This window comes from Ranitomeya imitator, chromosome 1 (genome assembly GCF_032444005.1).
Source record: "Ranitomeya imitator isolate aRanImi1 chromosome 1, aRanImi1.pri, whole genome shotgun sequence".
In the NCBI taxonomy this organism is placed as follows: Eukaryota; Metazoa; Chordata; class Amphibia; order Anura; family Dendrobatidae; genus Ranitomeya; species Ranitomeya imitator.
In genome coordinates this window covers 1,185,295,932-1,185,315,117 of record NC_091282.1, presented here as the reverse complement: position 1 = coordinate 1,185,315,117, position 19,186 = coordinate 1,185,295,932, and the positions used below count along the sequence as shown (strand labels likewise).

General features: G+C 44.5%; 1 protein-coding gene across 2 annotated transcripts in view; it reads left to right on the top strand.

Moving 5' to 3' along the window:
• Nucleotides 1-19,186, top strand: part of SORCS2 (sortilin related VPS10 domain containing receptor 2) — a 1,198,559-nt gene that overhangs the window by 1,120,566 nt on the left and 58,807 nt on the right. For both annotated transcript variants that reach the window (XM_069744776.1, XM_069744775.1), the window contains exons 16-18: nucleotides 2,735-2,868; nucleotides 4,235-4,360; nucleotides 15,703-15,874. In XM_069744776.1, the coding sequence (XP_069600877.1) occupies nucleotides 2,735-2,868; nucleotides 4,235-4,360; nucleotides 15,703-15,874 (432 nt within the window). The remainder of the gene's footprint in view (nucleotides 1-2,734; nucleotides 2,869-4,234; nucleotides 4,361-15,702; nucleotides 15,875-19,186) is intronic.

Genomic DNA, 19,186 nt, shown 5'->3' with positions numbered 1-19,186 from the left:
TGTGCCACAGGTAATTATGGGCAAAGTCCTTGTAGAACAATACCCTCCAGTTCTGCTCTGTGTTTTATAATCCACAAAAGCCTCGGGCTCCCGGTACCTGGATTCTTGCGCTGATATTCTTCAGAGGCCTGCTCATGGCCTCCTGGAGCTCTCTCTTTTCCTCTTTGCTCCACTCCTGTCTGTCCTCGCACACAGACTTCTACTACTAACTGAGCTGTCTCCACCTCCAAACCAAGATCTTTACTGAGGGAAGCTGCCCTAAAACAGGGCTTGGAGCTCCCCCTCCTGGCCTGGAAGTGGAAGGTGTTGTGTGTGTGTAAACCTACCAAAGGAAATCTCACTTGTCTCCAGACAGAGCACTATCTTCCCCGTGAGGAAGACAGCACTACTGTGGTACCCGAACTCCTTGAAGAACACGAGTGCGAGAAACACGTTGCAAGGCACATGTTATTTGAGGGCTAGTTCACTGCAAGGGCCAGCTGCGGACTGTCCTTGTCTAGGGGTCTAGGGTCAACTCAGAACTCTGAGGGCAAGCTAGGGTCTCCTGCAAGCTCCACCTGGCTAATTAATATACAAGATGGATGTCTGGTGTTATGACTATTCCCTTTGGATCAAGACTTGGGTGAAACCGTTTCTAATATATTTTCTTTCTATATAAGATATTTGTAAGTATCGTATGGATTAAGTCATCTGTCAGATTCACATGATACAAAAACTCAATTGCCGGTAATGCGGTGTTAAAGTGAATGACTGGTGGTCGTATTTGTAGTTTTTATCACTTATAGTGCAAATCTCTGATCTTTTATCTCTGATCATAGTTGTGGGCAGCGTGGGAACAGTGGCTGTGTGACCGGCGGTAATGATTTTACCGCCAATAAGAAGCTGTGTTTGCTGTGCTGTCATGCACATGATAGTGCATGGACTTTCGACTCTGCAAAAACTCTGACTGTTTCACTTATTCATTCTCGTCTGGACTATTGTAACTCTCTACTAATCGGTCTCCCTCTTGCAAAACTCTCCCCGCTCCAATCTGTCCTGAATGCTGCAGCCAGGATCATATTCCTCACCAACCGTTACACCGATGCCTCTACCCTGTGCCAGTCATTACACTGGCTACCCATCCACTCCAGAATCCAGTACAAAACTACTACCCTCATCCACAAAGCACTCCATGGCTCAGCACCACCCTACATCTCCTCCCTGGTATCAGTCTACCACCCTACCCGTGCCCTCCGCTCCGCTAATGACCTCAGGTTAGCATCCTCAATAATCAGAACCTCCCACTCCCGTCTCCAAGACTTTACACGTGCTGCGCCGATTCTTTGGAATGCACTACCTAGGTTAATACGATTAATCCCCAATCCCCACAGTTTTAAGCGTGCCCTAAAAACTCATTTGTTCAGACTGGCCTACCGCCTCAATGCATTAACCTAACGATCCCTGTGTGGCCTATTTATAATAAAAAAAAAAAAAAAAAAAAAAAAAAAGGTTCCTCGCATCATGTTCTCATACACTTTATGCAGTATTAGCCCTCTGTGTCTGTACTGCTACATACTTAGGCAGGTAACTGGTTCATGCAGCTTTACATGAACACCTGAGCCTTACACTATAGCTGGTCCGAATAACTAAAGCAATTGTTACCATCCACCTCTCGTGTCTCCCCTTTTCCCCATAGTTTGTAAGCTTGCGAGCAGGGCCCTCACTCCTCCTGGTATCTGTTTTGAACTGTATTTCTGTTATGCTGTAATGTCTATTGTCTGTACAAGTCCCCTCTATAATTTGTAAAGCGCTGCGGAATATGTTGGCGCTATATAAATAAAATTATTATTATTATTATTATGGGCGGGCCCTCCATTCCAGTGAATGGGATCCAAGTTCGGGTCCAGGTACTATTCTGGTTCCCGACCCCAAACTTTTTTTTAACTTTTCAGCTGAACCCACCAGACAGGAACATCCAGGGGTCTGCCCTTCTCTATTCAGTGCCGCTTTTTCGGTTTTATCAATCTCAGCTTACTTTCTGGCAGAAAATCATTTGCCAGCTAACCGCGTGATCAGGCCAGTGATTGGATATTGCAGTCATGTGGTTGGCCGCTAAGTGATCAGCTGCCCACAAACAAGCTGGAACCGGTGGTGAACAAAGCACCAATGCTTGACCAATGGGGGAATTAAACGAGTGAGTTTATTATTTATTATTATTATTATTATTATTTAAGCATTCCCCATCAATAGGAAAAATTTAGATCTAACCCCTTTAAGTTCCTGTAGTAGTGCCTACAGGTAGTCAGAATTTTGACTTAAGTCTTCTACCTTTCATTACAACGTGATTGTAGCCAGACAGTGATAGACAGATCATAGATATCACTTCCCTCTCCCTCTAGTAATGTATGTTTAATTCTAGAAAGTGGGAAAGCTGCTTATCTTGGATCACACCAGTCATTCTAATTTACTGTATGCTGTAAAACAAGATTGTAAAACCACTGGTTTAGAGTTTGTTAATGCTGACACCTAGAGGCAAATATGAAAAATGCTATATTTTCCATTTTGTTTTTTATTATTTTTATTTATTGACAGACACCCAATACAATTCACATAAAATAAATTTTGATTTTAGCAGCCCTTTGACAACAAAAGCCAATGGTATAATGAATTTTATGAAATTATGTAGAACTGTAGAACAAAAAAAATGTTGGTGGTTCAGGACTGTATGCTAATAATTTATCTAATTTACATACAGGGGGAGCATTGCATTATGGGTCAACGGAGGAGCTTCCGTATGAGAAAGACGTCATCATGGTGCATTAAGGGTAGAAGTTTCACCTCAGCCCTTACGTCAAGCATATGCCAGTGTGAGAGCACAGACTATGTGTGGTATGTATATTATATATTTTTTTATATTTATTAATATATGATACTAATATTGGTAATGATAATATGAGCAATAAAAAATATGCCCATGCCAAAAGCTAAATTATCCTGACTTTCTAAATTGTACAGAGGGCTGTAGAGGGTGCAAAGTTATAGAGGTGCCCAAATGTTTCACTGCCAGATAACGAGACACCAATAGTATTAACATCACTAAAGATGAGCGAATAAACTCTTAGAATACTGATCTTGCAGCTACACCAGTAGTCCATGCTTCCGAACAGAAGCTCTAGAAACCATCTCCTACCTGTTGAAATCCCTGGCTTCTCTTTTGATTAGCTGACCTGGCACAATGTCAGCATTGTGGTATAATGCGCATCCAACATCACAACTGAGCCACGGATAGAAGAAAGTTCGCAGGGCTCCTGTTCAGAAGCCATGGACCACTGACCTAGCCCCTGGAATAGGGTCCTGCAAATCCATTTACTCATCTCTTAATAGCATATATTTAAAATCAAGGTCCAGCTTTGTAATAAACTAAGATCCCCACAATTTAGTCAATAGGTCCTCACAAACTTCTAGTCTTCTCAAACATTTATACAAAATCACTGGAAGTTCTTGAGAAGAGTTTGAACGCATCTCCCCAGCAGACTCCAAGAACCCACCCATGAGCAAGCAAAGATTTGATGGGAATAGGGGGGGAATGAAGAGAGAGGAAACAGGAGTTGGAGCAGAGGCCAGTAAGTAGAGGTCAATAAGTCCTTACAGTATACCAGTCTTTTCAAACATTTATACAAGATCACTGGAACTACCTAAGAAGAGTATGACTCTAACTCCACTGCAGATTCCAAGAACCCACCCATGAGGAATCAAAGATGGGAGGGGAATAGGAGAATGAAGAAAGAGGGAACTGGAGGTGGAGAAGAGGCCAGTAAGTAGAGCTCAATAAGTCCTTGCAGTCTTCTCCAACATTTGTACAAGATTACTTGGACTTTTTGAGAAGAGTATCATTTTACCTCCCCTGCAGATTCCAAGAGCCCACCCATGAGGAAGCAAAGATGGGAGGCGAATAGGAGGGTAATAAAGAGAGTAAACATGAGTTTCAGCAGAGGCCAGTAAGTAGCTAAAGAAATAGGAATAAGAATATTTGGCGTCGGGGCAAAGCAACTGCAGTTTAGAAGTTCAGCAGATATAGTTAGATAATATGGCTATCTTACACTTACCGGTAATTAGACCTTTTATAAAAAGTTCTGTGAGTTTACACACTTCATGTGATTTTCACTGTATATATATAAATAGAATCTATATCTTATGCAGAATGTGTATTTTCTTGAATGAAATATTTATACTCATACAAGCTCTTTACTTGCAGTGATTATGGATTTGAACAGGAGGTCACCCAAAAACAAACTAGCAGGTGTTTTGCCGATTTTTGGTTTAATCCGGAATCTCCACCTGAAGATTGCACAGTAGGGCAAACCTACACAAGTACAACGGGGTAAGGGTTCAGAGTGCTATTGCAAGTTCTCCATCAGATATTGTTTTCCGTAGTGACCCTGAAGAACTGAGAACTTCACCAAGGCCAAATCAAACAGATCGTGGTTTAATGAAAAATTAAATATTTATTGTGTATCATCCTCATCTACTGCCTGTAGATTAGTAAGCAGTGTGGTCAGATTGAACAAAGTAACACATGATTACAGGATCAGACTACACAAGGGGTTTGATTGTAGTCTGTTACCATGGAGATCCATTGAACACATTAAAATGGTTGTAAAAGTGTACATGTTCTGCAAGATATTTTCTCAGAGGGTTATGTGGAGTGAGTGAATAAATATATATATAACATAAAGTAGTAGTTTATCGTCCAACACAAGTAATCGTAATGTTCTTGGATATGCAGTCATTAGTTAATTGATAGGGATCTGACTGCCAGTACCTCCATGACTACTTCTGTCATTCAAAGGGGCTATGTTCCACAGGTGGTAGATTGGAGCCGACCCCCATTAATCATAAAATGAGGACATAGACTAGAAAAATGCCAAAACATGATCACAAAGGAGACTCTTAACTGAATTTTTTTTTTATTTAACTTAGTACACCCTCTAATTCTTGCTGCTCTACTGATTCTGGAACAGTTTTTCTTTTTCGTCTGCGCCCCTCCATTCCAAAGATATTCCCCCCGCTAATAATGGAGAAAATTTTCCATTCAACTAACTGGACGTGTACCGTAGATCTTTAGCCGTGTTTTTATTGGCCAGTGTCAGAGGAGAAAAAGCAAACACCCTTAGAGAAGTTCTGTGGTACACGCCATTTGGTAAAATTATTACCGGGGGGCATAACTTTGGAACAGAGGGGTACAGAAGAAAAATAAAAACTATTCTAGAATCAGTGAAGAAGCAGCAATTGGAGGAGGCACTCTGTGTAGATTTAAACAATCCAGTGAAAAGTCGTCTTTAAATACGATTGTTGTATAAGCAAAGGAGTAAAATTTGTAATGGCCCTTTCTGGTTTATGAAGACCGGGACTGCTCTATCAGAACAGGATGGATGGCGGCATCGTTCTCAATGACTGGAAGCCTTCAAGCATGAAATTTAAAACACAGGCGCACAGTCCACCTCTACAACATAAAAGAAAGCAAAATGAAAAATAACCCTGATGGAAATAAAAAAAAGAAAAGCACAAGATATGAAGCAAAATGCACTGTACAAAGTCTTAGTACCCGAAGACCAGTTTGATAAATCATCATTGTGTCCTGATTTTCTCCAGCGTCTCTGTAATAAATGGATGGGATCAGATGTCAGATGTGAAGAATGACCTCTTGGATGTATTGAGCTCCTGATAGACCCACAAGCTCGCCATGTCAACTGAGCGCGCCCACCGCTATTAATATCAAAGAAACTTGTGATAAATCTTACTGAAACCTCCAGATTTTTGTAAAACTTGATGCCAATGTGTAAAGCAGATCTGGCAACCCTCTATTCAATATATAAGGGAAGGAGCATGTCACCTAATCATTTAATAGGATGTGTGCTTTCATTTTTAATTTTGGGAAGCTATTTCGAAACTCAACATGAGCTGCCATTTGTGAGCATTAAGTAAAGCCCTCTACTGAGAAAAGGAGTCAGTGTCTCTCCTACCGTCAATGGCGCCAAGAGTTTGTGAGAAGGTGGCAACAAAACACTCAAATGCAGTGACAGGCATGGTGTAATGATATAGTCCCTCCAGGTTCAGTGCCATGCACAGTATAGTTATATAGTCTCCCCAGGTACAGTGCCAGGCAAAGTATAGTTATATAGTGTCATGATCCAGGCCGAGGTTTGTTTCTTGTCATTCTCTCCCCAGTCTGGTCATGTGGAGGTTAACCTTCTTTGCCTTGTTTTGGGTTCTGTGTGGCTATTTAAATCTGTTGGGCCTGCATACCAATGTCAGTGATACTTCATGCTGCCAGGCTAGAGCAGCTGACCCCTTGATACTGTATTTTGTCCTCTGCCCGTTTACACTGTTCCCGTGACCTTCCTTCCCTGCCACCCCGCTTGTATTAGTGTTCGCTCCCTGTTCTTGGACCTTTAGGTATGTGACCTGGCTTGTCTTCTGACCTGCTTGACTTTCTCTCATCTTGGTTATTTCTGCTCCTGTCTGGTTCTGGCTTCCGGCTTGTATTTGACCACGTATGTTGCTGTGACCTCTAGTACTTCTGCTCCCGACTGTTTCTGACTCGGCCTGTCTGACTACTACCACTTGGTATCGCCCTGTGCTGCTGCCCAGAGATGTTACTCTTTGTGTGCAATCTCTCTTCCCTCACCAGCATCCCCTGGTGGAGGTTGCACTATACTGCACTGCAGCAGCATTATATATAGTCTCCCCAGGTACAGTGCCAGGCACAGTACATTGATATAATCTCCCCATGTACAGTGCCAGACACAGTACAGTGATGTAGTCTCCCCAGGAACAGTGCCAGACACATTACAGTTATATAGTCTCCCCAGGTACAGTGCCAGGCACAGTACAGTTATATAGTCTCCCCAGGTACAGTGCCAGGCACAGTACATTGATATAATCTCCCCCTGTACAGTGCCAGGCACAGTACAGTGATGTAGTCTCCCCAGGAACAGTGCCAGGCACAGTACAGTTATATAGTCTCCCCAGGTACAGTGCCAGACACAGTACACTGATATAATCTCCCCAGGTACAGTGCCAGACACAGTACACTGATATAATCTCCCCAGGTATAGTGCCAGACCAGACACAGTACAGTTACATAGTCTCCCCAGGTACAGTGCCAGGCACAGTACACTGATATAATCTCCCCAGGTATAGTGCCAGACCAGGCATAGTACAGTTATATAGTCTCCCCAGGTACAGTGCCAGGCACAGTACAGCTACAGTGGGGCAAAAAAGTATTTAGTCAGTCAGCAATAGTGCAAGTTCCACCACTTAAAAAGATGAGAGGCGTCTGTAATTTACATCATAGGTAGACCTCAACTATGGGAGACAAACTGAGAAAAAAAAATCCAGAAAATCACATTGTCTGTTTTTTTATCATTTTATTTGCATATTATGGTGGAAAATAAGTATTTGGTCAGAAACAAAATTTCATTTCAATACTTTGTAATATATCCTTTGTTGGCAATGACAGAGGTCAAACGTTTTCTGTAAGTCTTCACAAGGTTGCCACACATTGTTGTTGGTATGTTGGCCCATTCCTCCATGCAGATCTCCTCTAGAGCAGTGATGTTTTTGGCTTTTCGCTTGGCAACACGGACTTTCAACTCCCTCCAAAGGTTTTCTATAGGGTTGAGATCTGGAGACTGGCTAGGCCACTCCAGGACCTTGAAATGCTTCTTACGAAGCCACTCCTTCGTTGCCCTGGCGGTGTGCTTTGGATCATTGTCATGTTGAAAGACCCAGCCACGTTTCATCTTCAATGCCCTTGCTGATGGAAGGAGGTTTGCACTAAAAATCTCACGATACACGGCCCCATTCATTCTTTCATGTACCCGGATCAGTCGTCCTGGCCCCTTTGCAGAGAAACAGCCCCAAAGCATGATGTTTCCACCACCATGCTTTACAGTAGGTATGGTGTTTGATGGATGCAACTCAGTATTCTTTTTCCTCCAAACACGACAAGTTGTGTTTCTACCAAACAGTTCCAGTTTGGTTTCATCAGACCATAGGACATTCTCCCATAACTCCTCTGGATCATCCAAATGCTCTCTAGCAAACTTCAGACGGGCCCGGACATGTACTGGCTTAAGCAGTGGGACATGTCTGGCACTGCAGGATCTGAGTCCATGGTGGCGTAGTGTGTTACTTATGGTAGGCCTTGTTACATTGGTCCCAGCTCTCTGCAGTTCATTCACTGGGTCCCCCCGCGTGGTTCTGGGATTTTTGCTCACCGTTCTTGTGATCATTCTGACCCCACGGGGTGGGATTTTGCGTGGAGCCCCAGATCGAGGTAGATTAGTAGTGGTCTTGTATGTCTTCCATTTTCTAATTATTGCTCCCACTGTTGATTTCTTCACTCCAAGCTGGTTGGCTATTGCAGATTCAGTCTTCCCAGCCTGGTGCAGGGCTACAATTTTGTTTCTGGTGTCCTTTGACAGCTCTTTGGTCTTCACCATAGTGGAGTTTGGAGTCAGACTGTTTGAGGGTGTGCACAGGTGTCTTTTTATACTGATAACAAGTTTAAACAGGTGCCATTACTACAGGTAATGAGTGGAGGAAAGAGGAGACTCTTAAAGAAGAAGTTACAGGTCTGTGAGAGCCAGAAATATTGATTGTTTGTTTCTGACCAAATACTTATTTTCCACCATAATATGCAAAAAAAAATGATAAAAAAACAGACAATGTGATTTTCTGGATTTTTTTTTCTCAGTTTGTCTCCCATAGTTGAGGTCTACCTATGATGTAAATTACAGACGCCTCTCATCTTTTTAAGTGGTGGAACTTGCACTATTGCTGACTGACTAAATACTTTTTTGCCCCACTGTATATAGTCTCCCCAGGTACAGTGCCAGGCACAGTACAGTGATGTAATCTCCCCAGGTACAGTGCCAGGCACAGTACAGTGATGTAATCTCCCCTGGTACAGTGCCAGGCACAGTACAGTGATTTAATCTCCCCTGGTACAGTGCCAGGCACAGTACAGTGATGGAATCTCCCCAGGTACAGTGCCAGGCACAGTACAGTGATGTAATCTCCCCAGGTACAGTGCCAGGCACAGTACAGTGATGTAATCTCCCCAAGTACAGTGCCAGGCACAGTACAGTGATGTAATCTCCCCTGGTACAGTGCCAGGCACAGTACAGTGATGTAATCTCCCCAGGTACAGTGCCAGGCACAGTACAGTGATGTAATCTCCCCTGGTGCAGTGCCAGGCACAGTACAGTGATGTAATCTCCCCAGGTACAGTGACAGGCACAGTACAGTGATATAGTCTCCCCAGGTACAGTGCCAGGCACAGTACAGTGATGTAATCTCCCCTGGTACAGTGCCAGGCACAGTACAGTGATGTAATCTCCCCAGGTACAGTGCCAGGCACAGTACAGTGATGTAATCTCCCCAGGTACAGTGCCAGGCACAGTACAGTGATGTAATCTCCCCAGGTACAGTGCCAGGCACAGTACAGTGATGTAATCTCCCCAGGTACAGTGCCAGGCACAGTACAGTGATGTAATCTCCCCAGGTACAGTGCCAGGCACAGTACAGTGATGTAATATCCCCAGGTACAGTGCCAGGCACAGTACAGTGATGTAATCTCCCCAGGTACAGTGCCAGGCACAGTACAGTGATGTAATCTCCCCAGGTACAGTCCAGGCACAGTACAGTGATGAAATCCCCCCAGGTACAGTGCCAGGCACAGTACAGTGATGTAATCTCCCCTGGTACAGTGCCAGGCACAGTACAGTGATGTAATCCCCCCCAGGTACAGTGCCAGGCACAGTACAGTGATGTAATCTCCCCAGGTACAGTGCCAGGCACAGTACAGTGATGTAATCTCCCCAGGTACAGTGCCAGGCACAGTACAGTGATGTAATCTCCCCTGGTACAGTGCCAGGCACAGTACAGTGATGTAATCCCCCCCAGGTACAGTGCCAGGCACAGTACAGTGATGTAATCTCCCCAAGTACAGTGCCAGGCACAGTACAGTGATGTAATCTCCCCTGGTACAGTGCCAGGCACAGTACAGTGATGTAATCTCCCCAGGTACAGTGCCAGGCACAGTACAGTGATGTAATCCCCCCAGGTACAGTGCCAGGCACAGTACAGTGATGTAATCTCCCCAAGTACAGTGCCAGGCACAGTACAGTGATGTAATCTCCCCTGGTACAGTGCCAGGCACAGTACAGTGATGTAATCTCCCCTGGTACAGTGCCAGGCACAGTACAGTGATGTAATCTCCCCAAGTACAGTGCCAGGCACAGTACAGTGATGTAATCTCCCCAGGTACAGTGACAGGCACAGTACAGTGATATAGTCTCCCCAGGTACAGTGCCAGGCACAGTACACTGATATAATCTCCCCAGGTATAGTGCCAGACCAGGCATAGTACAGTTATATAGTCTCCCCAGGTACAGTGCCAGGCACAGTACAGCTATATAGTCTCCCCAGGTACAGTACCAGGCACAGTACAGTGATGTAATCTCCCCAGGTACAGTGCCAGGCACAGTACAGTGATGTAATCTCCCCTGGTACAGTGCCAGGCACAGTACAGTGATTTAATCTCCCCTGGTACAGTGCCAGGCACAGTACAGTGATGGAATCTCCCCAGGTACAGTGCCAGGCACAGTACAGTGATGTAATCTCCCCAGGTACAGTGCCAGGCACAGTACAGTGATGGAATCTCCCCAGGTACAGTGCCAGGCACAGTACAGTGATGTAATCTCCCCAGGTACAGTGCCAGGCACAGTACAGTGATGTAATCTCCCCAAGTACAGTGCCAGGCACAGTACAGTGATGTAATCTCCCCTGGTACAGTGCCAGGCACAGTACAGTGATGTAATCTCCCCAGGTACAGTGACAGGCACAGTACAGTGATATAGTCTCCCCAGGTACAGTGCCAGGCACAGTACAGTGATGTAATCTCCCCTGGTGCAGTGCCAGGCACAGTACAGTGATGTAATCTCCCCAGGTACAGTGCCAGGCACAGTACAGTGATGTAATCTCCCCAGGTACAGTGCCAGGTACAGTACAGTGATGTAATCTCCCCAGGTACAGTGCCAGGCACAGTACAGTGATGTAATCTCCCCAGATACAGTGCCAGGCACAGTACAGTGATGTAATCTCCCCAGATACAGTGCCAGGCACAGTACAGTGATGTAATCTCCCCAGGTACAGTGCCAGGCACAGTACAGTGATGTAATCTCCCCAGATACAGTGCCAGGCACAGTACAGTGATGTAATCTCCCCAGGTACAGTGCCAGGCACAGTACAGTGATGTAATCTCCCCAGATACAGTGCCAGGCACAGTACAGTGATGTAATCTCCCCAGATACAGTGCCAGGCACAGTACAGTGATGTAATCTCCCCAGATACAGTGCCAGGCACAGTACAGTGATGTAATCTCCCCAGATACAGTGCCAGGCACAGTACAGTGATGTAATCTCCCCAGGTACAGTGCCAGGCACAGTACAGTGATGTAATCTCCCCAGATACAGTGCCAGGCACAGTACAGTGATATAATCTCCCCAGGTACAGTGCCAGGCACAGTACAGTGATGTAATCTCCCCAGGTACAGTGCCAGGCACAGTACAGTGATGTAATCTCCCCAGGTACAGTGCCAGGTACAGTACAGTGATGTAATCTCCCCATGTACAGTGCCAGGCACAGTACAGTGATGTAATCTCCCCAGATACAGTGCCAGGCACAGTACAGTGATGTAATCTCCCCAGGTACAGTGCCAGGCACAGTACAGTGATGTAATCTCCCCAGGTACAGTGCCAGGCACAGTACAGTGATGTAATCTCCCCAGGTACAGTGCCAGGCACAGTACAGTGATGTAATCTCCCCAGATACAGTGCCAGGCACAGTACAGTGATGTAATCTCCCCAGGTACAGTGCCAGACACAGTACAGTGATGTAATCTCCCCAGGTACAATGCCAGGCACAGTACAGTGATGTAATCTCCCCAGGTACAGTGCCAGGCACAGTACAGTGATGTAATCTCCCCAGATACAGTGCCAGGCACAGTACAGTGATGTAATCTCCCCAGGTACAGTGCCAGGCACAGTACAGTGATGTAATCTCCCCAGGTACAGTTCCAGGCACAGTACAGTGATGTAATCTCCCCAGGTACAGTGCCAGGCACAGTACAGTGATGTAATCTCCCCAGGTACAGTGCCAGGCACAGTACAGTGATGTAATCTCCCCAGGTACAGTGCCAGGCACAGTACAGTGATGTAATCTCCCCAGGTACAGTGCCAGGCACAGTACAGTGATGTAATCTCCCCAGGTACAGTGCCAGGCACAGTACAGTGATGTAATCTCCCCCGGTACAGTGCCAGGCACAGTACAGTGATGTAATCTCCCCAGGTACAGTGCCAGGCACAGTACAGTGATGTAATCTCCCCAGGTACAGTGCCAGGCACAGTACAGTGATATAATCTCCCCAGGTACAGTGCCAGGCACAGTACAGTGATGTAATCTCCCCAGATACAGTGCCAGGCACAGTACAGTGATGTAATCTCCCCAGGTACAGTGCCAGGCACAGTACAGTGATGTAATCTCCCCAGGTACAGTGCCAGGCACAGTACAGTGATGTAATCTCCCCAGGTACAGTGCCAGGCACAGTACAGTGATGTAATCTCCCCAGGTACAGTGCCAGGCACAGTACAGTGATGTAATCTCCCCAGGTACAGTGCCAGGCACAGTACAGTGATGTAATCTCCCCAGGTACAATGCCAGGCACAGTACAGTGATGTAATCTCCCCAGATACAGTGCCAGGCACAGTACAGTGATGTAATCTCCCCAGGTACAGTGCCAGGCACAGTACAGTGATGTAATCTCCCCAGATACAGTGCCAGACACAGTACAGTAATGTAATCTCCCCAGATACAGTGCCAGGCACAGTACAGTGATGTAATCTCCCCAGATACAGTGCCAGGCATAGTACAGTGATGTAATCTCCCCAGGTACAGTGCCAGGCACAGTACAGTGATGTAATCTCCCCAGGTACAGTGCCATTCATAGTACAGTGATGTAATCTCCCCAGATACAATGCCAGGCACAGTACAGTGATGTAATCTCCCCAGGTACAGTGCCATTCATAGTACAGTGATGTAATCTCCCCAGATACAGTACCATTCATAGTACATTGATATTGTCTCCCCAGATACAGTGCCAGACACAGTGAGCTGGAAATTATCTAGTAAGTAAAAATGTTACAACTGTTTAAACTAAACCAATGTTTGTTTAAAAAAAAAAAAACCTAAATGGTTTCTGGTCCAGAAGGGCTAAAATATTTGGATCTGATAAATATTGGACATAGGCGGACCCTCCAGTAGCTGGATCGTTGTGTAGCTTTGACATTTAGAAATGTTGCCAGTCTTCCCCAGTTTGCCCTCCCTCATTTTGATTCATCCGGCATCAACCGCGCGATTAATTAAATTCACTGTTAGTGTTCTCCAACCGAGCCGGCGTCCATGAAATTCTTAGAGCATACGAGCCAATGAAGAGGAAAGCACATCTTCCATTGGAATAAACAACCCGACCCTTGGAAAAATAATTGCCTACTTTACATTTTAGACCCATCCAATTTAAAAAGGATTTTGGTTTACTGCAAACAGTAGACTGTTTAGCAAAGCGCAGCCTGTGAATGGGCTATCTCCGCTTCATCTGGAAGGATACTGTGTTTCTTGTGTGGCACGACGGCCTTTGTCGGGCTCTCGTGCACATTGTGCCGTTCTGCCACTGGGCCATTTGTGGTTGTCATGTAGGATTACGGGACTTGGAAGACACATTTACAGTGTTGGCCTTTCCAGGGAGTTAATGCAGAACAGAGGAAGCCATTCTGTGACACAACACATGTGCTAAATTATTTATTAGAGTCGTTATGTAGAAAAGAGTAACGGGCATTAGAAAGGTGACGACGCTGGAGAAAAATCTTTTATGTGATGTTTAGCTGTTTCTGCACCTTCTAATAGTTAAAGCAAAAAGAGAAAAATATGCGGCACTCACCCGTCTTTGTGCTGAGCATTTGTGTTCTTTATTGGAATAAAGTAGTAGAATGGTTATAAATCCATTAAAACATCAGGTACATGCGAGGGTGCGGTATTGGAGAAAGGACGACAGCCGTTTCGCACACTGCGTGCTTCAACGGGTCCAGGGGTTCAACGGGTCTTCTAATAGTTAAACCATACATTTTGGAACAGTTTATGAACCTGTTCTCACCCCGGAATACCCAGAAATACCACAACTGGTGTACCCTGACTCTTACAACACTCGGGGCAATGGCGTAGTCAAGTATTCTGCATCATTAGCCCGTGGATCGTTAGCACTCCATGAGGTCCTTCCACCAGTGCTAATGTGATTATTATGAGTTGTCCTTTGCTCTCTAGTTTTTGTTGATATCAAGTATAAAATAAAAACAAAAAGAAAAGTTATGCATTGTTAACATTTGTACTCTTTATTTTTGTTGTATATTTTGTGTTTTTTTATGCAATTATTTTATTACTCTAACCCTAACCTTAATCCTAGTCTTCGTCTAAACCTAGCCCTAACCCTAGTCTGAATCCTATCTCTAACACTTAGTGTGTAAAAACGGAAAATGTATTAGAATGTGTTTTATTTTATGTTTTGTTGTTTTTTGTTTTTTTTTAACAGGAGACACTTTTTAAAAAAAAAAATCTGGAACATCTCTCTCAGAAAATCTCTGTCTCTCCTCGCACAAAATTACAAGTGAGAGGAGAGCAAAGAGAAGCGGAGGGGTACAGTACACAGTCGGGATGAGTTTTTCTTCGGATGCTCTGCTCCGCATAGGCAGCGACCAAAATGACAAACCTTACTTCAATAAACTGAGTGCTTTGTCATTTATGCCACTGCCTATGCAGAGCGCAGCAGCTGATTATGAACTCATATTAACTGATGCCCTGTGCAAAGTAACTGGCTGCGGTGACCGTGATGAAAAAGCAACAACTGTCAGCTCTGCTGGCTGATGATGTTGTTAGGGTTCACTGAATTTTCGGGGCTCTATAAGGCAATACTATCATGTCATAAACTTCTAATTAACATGACAATAATGATAAATTGACGTCAAATGTTTGCAATGAGTAATAATACTAAAAAATCAGTCACTTGCAGTTTTTTTGTTGGTTTTCTCACTCCGCAATGACGTTTTGTCTACCGTGGACAGAAAAAAAAGTAGAAATAGAAAAACAGGGACAAAGGAATATAATTAATAGAACGCTGAGAGTTCCTGCGTGTTTCATTCCTCTACTGCGCCACTACAGCATTTCATGGTGCGCAGGCTCGGACTGTCCAGCGGGGAAAAAGATAAATCCCCAGGTAGGCCGCTGTGTAAGAGTGCTATATGAGCAGTAGTTGGCACAATACTGTACACTTGATTCTCTATGTACAGACAAGTCCAGCATCTCATCATTCACTTAACAAACTACCTAGTTTATTATATGGTAAGTTCGGATAATGTAATATATGTATGTAGCTGAACAGTGGGCCCCCAGAGTCAGTGTTAGCCCTCCTGGCACCATAGAAAGGGCTATGAACGTAAAGAACAGACATGCCATGTACTTCAGAGAGGGGCTCTATGTAGACATTTATGGCTCCAGCTAGTATATGTATATATACAGTATAGTCGTCTACATCTGTATATTCTATTACAGGTATAGGAAAGTCGTATCTAACATATGCGAAGGAGGCATCGACCTGCAGGAAAATCTAGCACATTATCAGTGTCCATTAATGGCACCAAAAGGTTTGAGAATCACCATCAAAGGAGACTCGATGGCTGTGAAGCCGGGAGAAGACATCACATTTATCGTGCAGCAGGGGCAGGTAACCTCATACTCATAGTCATTATACGGTGTAAAATGCGGTTTAGATTACAGTATGTATGTACAGAATCTGCAATTATTTTCTGTCCTGATTTATTGGTTTATTTTGTGTTTTTGTGCCTATTCGCACTTATGTGTGGGTTCTAAGTTTGCTCCATCTATTTTCTGCATGGAGTTACACCCTTTACAATAGGCAAGAGCTGCATTCATAACGCTGCTGGTTGTGACTCACATCCCTACTACTTTAGTTGGGAATGGAGAAGAATATCAGGAAACTGACTGTGCTGAAAGAATGAAAAATGGATTTACAGAGTCACTCAACTTTTAATATAGAGTCAATAACTTTTCAAATATATTATACGGGTTTTCTGATTTCGAAAAACCCTGCCCCACAGCTGAAGTTTCTTTAAAATAAAACCAGTGTTTTAATAACCCTTCCCTGGTCCAGCACTGAGTCTCCACCGCAGCCACTCCCGGTGTCTGTTTTTATCCACAGCGTTGTTGTCCCATTGATAGCGCTGCAGTCAATCAGTGAGCTTAGCGGCTCTGCCCAAGTTCTTGACACAAGCCGCTCACCTCACTGATTGGCTGCAGCTCTGCCTACGTGACATCAGCTCTCCAGATAATAACATTCTAGAACTGGACTCATAAAATGTTCATTAGTATTCTGCTACAGATGGATCTGGATAAGTTGGAAACTTGGGCTGAAAGGTGGCAGATGAGGTTTAACAATAGTAACATAGTAACATAGTTAGTAAGGCCGAAAAAAGACATTTGTCCATCCAGTTCAGCCTATATTCCATCATAATAAATCCCCAGATCTACGTCCTTCTACAGAACCTAATAATTGTATGATACAATATTGTTCTGCTCCAGGAAGACATCCAGGCCTCTCTTGAACCCCTCGACTGAGTTCGCCATCACCACCTCCTCAGGCAAGCAATTCCAGATTCTCACTGCCCTAACAGTAAAGAATCCTCTTCTATGTTGGTGGAAAAACCTTCTCTCCTCCAGACGCAAAGAATGCCCCCTTGTGCCCGTCACCTTCCTTGGTATAAACAGATCCTCAGCGAGATATTTGTATTGTCCCCTTATATACTTATACATGGTTATTGGATCGCCCCTCAGTCGTCTTTTTTCTAGACTAAATAATCCTAATTTCGCTAATCTATCTGGGTATTGTAGTTCTCCCATCCCCTTTATTAATTTTGTTGCCCTCCTTTGTACTCTCTCTAGTTCCATTATATCCTTCCTGAGCACCGGTGCCCAAAACTGGACACAGTACTCCATGTGCGGTCTAACTAGGGATTTGTACAGAGGCAGTATAATGCTCTCATCATGTGTATCCAGACCTCTTTTAATGCACCCCATGATCCTGTTTGCCTTGGCAGCTGCTGCCTGGCACTGGCTGCTCCAGGTAAGTTTATCATTAACTAGGATCCCCAAGTCCTTCTCCCTGTCAGATTTACCCAGTGGTTTCCCATTCAGTGTGTAATGGTGATATTGATTCCTTCTTCCCATGTGTATAACCTTACATTTATCATTGTTAAACCTCATCTGCCACCTTTCAGCCCAAGTTTCCAACTTATCCACAACAATGATAAATGTAAGGTTATACACATGGGAAGAAGGAATCAATATCACCATTACACACTGAACGGGAAACCACTGGGTAAATCTGACAGGGAGAAGGACTTGGGGATCCTAGTTAATGATAAACTTACCTGGAACAGCCAGTGCCAGGCAGCAGCTGCCAAGGCAAACAGGATCATTGGGTGCATTGAAAGAGGTCTGGATACACATGATGAGAGCATTATACTGCCTCTGTACAAATCCCTAGTTAGACTGCACATGGAGTACTGTGTCCAGTTTTGGGCACCGGTGCTCAGGAAGGATATAATGGAACTAGAGAGAGTACAAAGGAGGGCAACAAAATTAATAAAGGGGATGGGAGAACTACAATACCCAGATAGATTAGCGAAATTAGGATTATTTAGTCTAGAAAAAAGACGACTGAGGGGCGATCTAATAACCATGTATAAGTATATAAGGGGACAATACAAATATCTCGCTGAGGATCTGTTTATACCAAGGAAGGTGACGGGCACAAGGGGGCATTCTTTGCATCTGGAGGAGAGAAGGTTTTTCCACCAACATAGAAGAGGATTCTTTACTGTTAGGGCAGTGAGAATCTGGAATTGCTTGCCTGAGGAGGTGGTGATGGCGAACTCAGTCGAGGGGTTCAAGCGAGGCTTGGATGTCTTCCTGGAGCAGAACAATATTGTATCATACAATTTTTAGGTTCTGTAGAAGGACGTAGATCTGGGGATTCATTATGATGGAATATAGGCTGAACTGGATGGACAAATGTCTTTTTTCGGCCTTACTAACCATGTTACTATGAATATCAGGCAGGTAAAACTTTCAAAAAGGATTAGGCAGCCATTCTGACACAGTAAGTATTCCAGCCTCACCTGGTCTAAGAAATCTCTCTCTTATATTGCTATTCTCAGAAAAGCCATTAGAATGTTATTGTAGGAAGTTGGTTGAGGTAGTAGTAGTATCAATAAATAAACCAAACTACCCATATAATAGTGCAAATCGAAAAAAGGGCTCTATAATAATAACAGTAAAATATTATATCCGTATTGTGCAAGAGGAAAAAAATACAAGACTGGTGAAACTCCGCCACCCCCAACGCGCATTTCGTGTGGCAGTGCAGATCTTTGATTGTTTTCTCATACAGGTAATATTTTTCACAGACCCATTGTTAGGTGTCGAGTTCCCGCCTCTGCACAGGGGAAATCTCGAACCATCTCTGCTGCGGACTCCCATTCTTCTCCAGCCGCAGTGGAGTCTGCTCAGCGGAGACATCGGTCCCAGTGTCTTGCTCAGTCTCACACTGTGCATAGGGTTACTGCTGCTTTGCCTGCTTCTGCCATTGAAGCCAGTGCTGGGCAGCGGCGAGCAGACGCTTTTGGGATCTAAGTCCTGCTTTTTCCCTTCTGAGCATGCCCAGGGTGAGATCTCCCATTGGAGATCGAGGATCACATGCTCAGATGCTGCAGCGGTTCCCATTGGTCCTCCAGGAAGGTCCTGAAAGTGCAAAACTTCGGTAGCAGCTTCCCATTGGCCCTTTATTGGAAGGTCCTGAACGTGCTGCAGCACTATATAAGCTGCGCATGACCGCACGGCCATGCGCTAGTGTAGATTTGTAAACGTGTGTGTGTTGTGAGTGAAAGTCGTTCATTAAAATCCCCTCCCTATTGAATGTCTGTTCGCGGAAGGTGGGTGATTGCTACCTTGCGCCCGA